General features: G+C 54.7%; 1 protein-coding gene across 6 annotated transcripts in view; it reads right to left on the bottom strand.

The window, feature by feature from the left end:
- Nucleotides 1-379: 379 nt before the first annotated feature.
- PKNOX2 (PBX/knotted 1 homeobox 2) overlaps nucleotides 380-6,000 on the bottom strand; it is a 271,533-nt gene continuing 265,912 nt past the window's right edge. For all 6 annotated transcript variants that reach the window (XM_047691812.1, XM_047691811.1, XM_047691815.1 and 3 more), the window contains 3 exons: nucleotides 4,589-4,665; nucleotides 3,572-3,750; nucleotides 380-2,601 (listed from right to left, as the gene is read on the bottom strand). In XM_047691812.1, the coding sequence (XP_047547768.1) occupies nucleotides 2,375-2,601; nucleotides 3,572-3,750; nucleotides 4,589-4,665 (483 nt within the window). In that variant the 3' untranslated portion in view covers nucleotides 380-2,374. The remainder of the gene's footprint in view (nucleotides 2,602-3,571; nucleotides 3,751-4,588; nucleotides 4,666-6,000) is intronic.

Raw genomic sequence — 6,000 nt, 5'->3', positions numbered from 1 at the left:
AGGATGAAAACTCTTGGAGCCTAGGATGCAGCCTGGAGAAGCAAAGGCCTCTGAGGGAGGTAGAGTATGGTGCCGCAGGGGACCACATTCTGAGCGTGCCGCTGCTATGGGGGAGAATTGCCAGGAGAGGGCAGTGCAGTGTCCTCCGGGTTCCTCTCCTTAATCTCTTTGTCTTTGAGCCAGACACGTATGCAGTGTGTGTGCCAAACGTGGCTGTCTTCCTGCCCAGACAGGTAAACTGAGGTCACTCAGAGAGCCTTCTACTTTGTTGCCTTCCATGGGTAGTCAGTTCAACAAGGGGTAGGCTGAGGCCTCCCAATTTTCTCCGGTCCAAGGTCCCACTGACCACTAACCACGGAAAAAGAACCGAGCACCAGAATGATGGTAGGTAATAAGATTTACTGAAAACTTCTCGGCCACATTCAGTACTGGTTTGGTGGATACATCAGAAGGAGGTTGCATAACATTAGGCAGGTGGAGGGGCTGGGAAGAGGATGTGTGGGCATGTGTGCAGGTGTGCCTGTGCTGGGTGGGTTGCTGTTCGAAGTGGTAGGAGAAAGAGTGAGTGTGTGTGTGTGTGTGTGTGAGAGAGAGAGAGAGAGAGAGAGAGAGAGAAATAGAACAAGAAAAATGAACCAGAAAAGGAAATGTATTTTATCCCACTGCACATTGCAAAAGTCTCACGCCAAAAAAGCTAGACTTTCCTCTACTTATGGCATCAAAAGGGAGTAAAAAATGATTGGATCACCCAGATTATAAATAAGGTTATTTGTTTCTCAAAAATCCCTATTAAAACATTAAATATCAGCTCTTTTGGGGGAGAAATACATTCATTTCAGGGAGACCTCAGGAGAGCGGCCACCCTTTTGCTCCACCCCAACCAGGTGGGGGAGGGGAAGCCCCAGAAGGCCCTGAGGGTCCCCTCAGCTTGAGCCAGGTGGCCACTTGCATCCTGCCACGGAAGGAGATGGCCAATGCATGATTTACAAGTGAAACTGCAAGTCCATTAAATTAAATCCAATGGAAAACACACGTGTCAGCAGTCCTGTCATTCACAGCCAAGGGGTGGGAGGGGAGGAGGGGTGCCAGTCACGGGGGCCTGGAAGTTGGGGTAGGAGGGTGGGAGTCAGGGCAGGTGGTGGCAAACCTCCTCCTTGAGGGAGCCCCAGTTCCTCCAGTGCTGTGTGTCGTGGTGGGGTCGGGGGAGATCATCAAGGGGTGTGGGGGAGGGGCACCACTTGGCTCTGGGGCACCATTTCTCTGGGCCCTTGCCCACACTTTGGATGCTGATGGGAAGAGGGATGTAGCACCTTCTCCAACCCCTGGCTTCCCATTGGACTGGATGCTTCTTTCCAATGTTTCTTCTGCCTTCTCTGAAGGATAGAATGAAGAGAGAATGGGGGCTGCTCTGCCAGCCCAGGAGCAGGGGGACAGCCATGGGGGGCTGAGGGCTGGGACATCTGAGGAGCTCCATTTGAGGGCTGGAACATCTGGGATAAGACACCATTGTCCTGTTGCTACAGGAGCTGAGTTCTGTGACCACCTAGGGATGGCTGTGGTCCCCAAAGTCACCTTGATATGGCTCCTAGCTCAGGTTCTGCCATCTCCTTGGGTCCTGGAACCGACCCAGGGGAAGGGATTCCTCTTAACGCCTTACAATCTGAGCCTTGCCAGAGTACCATTCCTTTCCAGGAGACAGAGAGAGAGAGAGAGAAGGTGGCTGTGGGGGCTCCTGCCCTCTCTTCCAAGTCCATGATTGCTCGTGCCTGAGACAGGTCCTTGGAAGAATGAGCCAGAACCCTCGGGGGCCTGGGTCCCACTCCAATCTGCAAGATGTGATGCCTCAGGGCCTCCCCCTCTGCTACAGCCACTGGTGATGAGTCTGGGCTCTTGCCCTTGAATGTCTGTCGAGGAGCTGAGAACCTCATGGGGGTGGAACCCAGACCCCCTTGACCCTCCCTTTCCTCCTGACTCTGTCCCTGGCGAGGCTCACTCTGAACAGCACCGCTCCGCCTCACAGCGCAGGGCTTGTAAACATCTCAAGTCCTTCAGTTTGGGCAGAGGCATGGGTGCCATCTGTCCTCAGGGATTCGTGAGTCCAGCTCTCACTCCTGCCTTTCCGCGTAGGCTGCGTGGCCGGCCCCGCAAACGGAGTCCTCTGCAGGTCTAGGGAAGTGGGGCGTGGGCGCTCACGGAAGCCTGGGAGTTGGGAAGGAGCAGGGGTCTCCTCAGCATTTCTTCAAGCTACTGATTTGGGGAAGCTAGGGCCCAACTTCCTTGGCGCTGCCTGCCCGTGCCCCCCTCCCCCCCACCCTGGAACCCTCCTGACGACACTCCTGTCCTGCTCGGTGACCAGTGCCATCTGGGCTGCCAACTATTCCAGGGAGTCACTGTGTTCCAAGCCCAGGTCGCTGACATTTGTTGTCTGAAGCTCGTCGGCCTCCTCCTCCAGCTCCTCTTCCTCCTCCTCTTCCATCTCATCCTCGTCCTCCTCTTCTGTCCCATCCAACGAGTCGTCATGTGCGGCCATCATGGCCTGCTGCATGGCCATGGTGGCATTGTCTGAGGACAGGGACTGCAGGTTGTCCAAGCTGATGGAACCTACGCGAGAGAAGAAGGCAAGGGTCAGGCTCGGGGACCTCGGTGTTGGGTAGAGTTGGGGGGACTGGCTCATGGAGTGGTCGACAGTTCCCAGGTGTGAAGTCGCCCAATCCACACATTTGTCAGCCCCTCCTGGCTCCTTCCCAAGAAGTGGTGCTCCGAGTTACCACCCCCAGGCAGCGTCTATGGACATTACATACTTGGACTTTCCAACAATTCTGTAGGGTGGGAGTTACCGTCCCCATTCTACAGAGGAAGAAACTGAATCTCAGATGGTTAGGGCATCAGCTCAAGGTGACAGTCAGGCATGATGGAGTTGGGATTCTCCCCTTGGTCCGTGTAGCTCAGAATCTGCTAGAGCGGACACGGTAACTGCCCAGCACGGAGAACCCAAACGCAGCTGCAGAGATGCACGCGGAGGTGTGTACGTGCACACGCACACCTCCACCTCCCACACACAGCTGTCTTCACGTGCCAAGCTATAAAATGTCTGGCTCAGTGAATTATTCATTGTGCACCAGGCGACCAGCAATTAGGAAAGTGTATGTGGAGGGTGTGATGGAGAAGCTGGGAAAACAAAGCTCTTCCTGGCCTCCGTTCACAAGCCAGCTGCCTGCTTCGGTATTTATAGATGGCCCCGGCTCTGGGGGAGCTGGGCAGACACTCACGGGCACGCCGGAACTTCATGCGGGTGTGGGAGTGAGGAGGGGGCTCTGCTGAGCAGTCACTGACTCAGATGACCACGGACTCCCACTCGTCTTTGTGAGGTTGCTTTTTGGTTGTGAAAATATATGCAAAAGCATCCCCTTCTTTCAGGCCCGCGCACTTCCTTGGAAGGAGAACATGGGTGTGACCGAGCTGCCACTGCCACATAGGCAGGTGGCTGCTCAGCCCTGGCGTCTTTGTGGAGCCCGTCCAGGAGGTCCGCCCACCAGCGCCAGGCCACAGTTCCCCCGCCCCCTGTTCTTACCATCCGGGTTCGTCCCCGGGGCGCCGCCCTGCTGTTGCAGCACGCCCGCAGCAATGGAGTTGGGCCAGAATCTTTGGGTGGGCCGGTGCTGTGACTTGATCTTCTTGGCTTTAGGGGCAGGGTCTGGGTTGCTGGCATCAAGCATGGGCTGCAGGATGCGCCTCCGGGCGTTGATGAACCTGCCCAGGGGTAATGGTAGGGACCTAGTTAGTACCCCCCTGGGGCTGTGGGGTGTGTGTGCGCATGTGCAGGGAGTGAGAGCTGCTTCCAGACTCTCAGCAGCTGATCCACTGTACAGAACAGACTGGGGGCTCGTCTAGGGTGTGAAAGCCCAGCTGGGAGAAGAGCCCTGGGCACTGCAGGGCTCAGGGAATCTCCTGGAGCTTGGTTACCACAAAGCAAGAGGGGAGGGACGCATGAGGAGGGTCAGAAATCTCTACTCAGGACTCATCAGGATTGAACAGAGGAAGTAGGGGTCCCCTAAGAAGCACTGAACTCTGACTTCACTTCAGGGCCCAGGGCTCAGATCAGGGGCCCCAAATCTTGGGTCTACCCTCACCCAACCAGATCTTGCTCTCTCAGATTTCTGTGACAGCTCAGCCAGACACACAGAAGGGGAAAACATGCCTGTGAAGTCAGAAGACGCAACTCTCCCTCCTCCTTCCCACCCAGGCTTTGCAGAACGTTGTAGTTCTTCAGTTCACGGAGGTGGTGGGTAGACTAGATGACCACCGGGTGCTCCTCTAGACCTTGGCTGTCTGCATTCCCGTGTGTGTCTGCCCTGCAGGTGGGGCCAGGCTTTCCATTCAGCCAGAAGCTTCCAGTGATGTTCCTGACACAATCTCCCAGCAGAGGGCGCTAAGAAGCTGCCGATGAAGCTCTAGGAGGTTGGGTTGATTCTAGCTTTCTGCTTCTAGCCCAAAGGGGAAGACTGCTGTGGTAGAGAGGCTGGGCTAGGCTATCTCTTTCCCCTGCTGGCCCTCGGATCTGAGAGCCTTTGCGCGGGTGATAACTCACCAGTTATTTACTTGCAAGAGGGTGAGGTTTGTCTGGGCCGCAATCTGCCTCTTCTCATCCTCCGTAGGGTAGGGATGCTGAAATGAGAGGTGAAGGGCTAATGCAGGGTGGGCACATGGTGGCCTGGTCCCCCTAGAGACCATGTCTACATCACAGGCGCTATCCTGACCCAGGCAGCCCAGCGGTTTAGGAGCCTAAATCGGGGAAAGTACAATGTTTGTTTCCCAAAAGTAATGGAACGAGGGCCTGGGGGAGCCTGTCCCACGTCTGTGGCTCCACAGTCAGGAACACCGCCCAACCCCCTCAAGATGGGGGACGACATGGGTTTCCCAAGATCAGCAGAGCTCCAAAAGTGCTTCCAACGCACTTTCACATCCTGACTTTGTCCTCACAGCCAATCCCCAGCAGGCAGGTCAAGCATCGTTAGTATTAGGTTGACAATGGCCCCAAAAGCCTACAGGACTATCAGAAGGTGGTACATGGGGGTATCTGAACCAATTCAATTTAAATGGACTGAAATTTACTGAATATCTACTCTGTGCCCAGATTTATGCTGGCATCCCAGGAGACCGAAGATGGATAGAACAGTAACTATTAGTTGTAGAATCCTCGGCAACCTAGGAAAGGTTGTCATGCACTTAATTTCATTTAACAAAGCACACTGCTCACATTTGATAAGGTAGGCAGGTTAAATATTGTTACTCCCACTTTACAGCTGAAGAAACCGAGTAACTTCCCTGGGGCTCCCCCAGGGGCTGGCTCCAGCTTGGAGCGCAGTTCTTGTCATTTGTAAGACTGAGTCCGTGTCTTTGTGGGGGTGAGGGAAGAAGGGGTGTCCCAGGGCACTTCGGTCCCTGCACTGATGACAGCCTTGTCTCCCGCTCTTAGACTGTGCTTCATGAGGGCAGAGACCATGTCTTATTAATTCGTCTTATTAATGTATCCCCAGTGCCTTCCACATGCAAATGACATGCAAATGACTCCTGAGTGAAAGAAAGCAGAAACAAAGCAAAGGTTGGGTAGTTTGGGTAATAGGCTCTAGAGAAGGTTAGAAGGAGAAATGGGTTGGCCAGAGTGTGGGGAAGGTTGCACAGGTCACATTAAGAATGGGGGGACGCCTGGGTGGCTCAGTTGGTTAAGCAGCTGCCTTCGGCTCAGGTCATGATCCCGGCGTCCTGGGATCGAGTCCCACATCGGGCTCCTTGCTCATCGGGGAGCCTGCTTCTCCCTCTGCCTCTGCCTGCCATTCTGTCTGCCTGTGCTCGCTCTCTCTCCCTCTCTCTCTCTGACAAATAAATAAATAAAATCTTTAAAAAAAAAAAAAAGAATGGGAAAGTTTTGGGTGGTGGTGGAATAGGGGTCCTTTTGGGTCCCACTGGGTGGTGAGCTGCGTGGTAACTGGGTCTCTGCGT

The sequence above is a fragment of the Lutra lutra genome, chromosome 10, assembly GCF_902655055.1.
Source record: "Lutra lutra chromosome 10, mLutLut1.2, whole genome shotgun sequence".
NCBI classification, from domain to species: domain Eukaryota; kingdom Metazoa; phylum Chordata; class Mammalia; order Carnivora; family Mustelidae; genus Lutra; species Lutra lutra.
The sequence above is the reverse complement of the archived record's forward strand: the minus strand, read 5'-3'. Positions and strand labels throughout refer to the sequence as shown.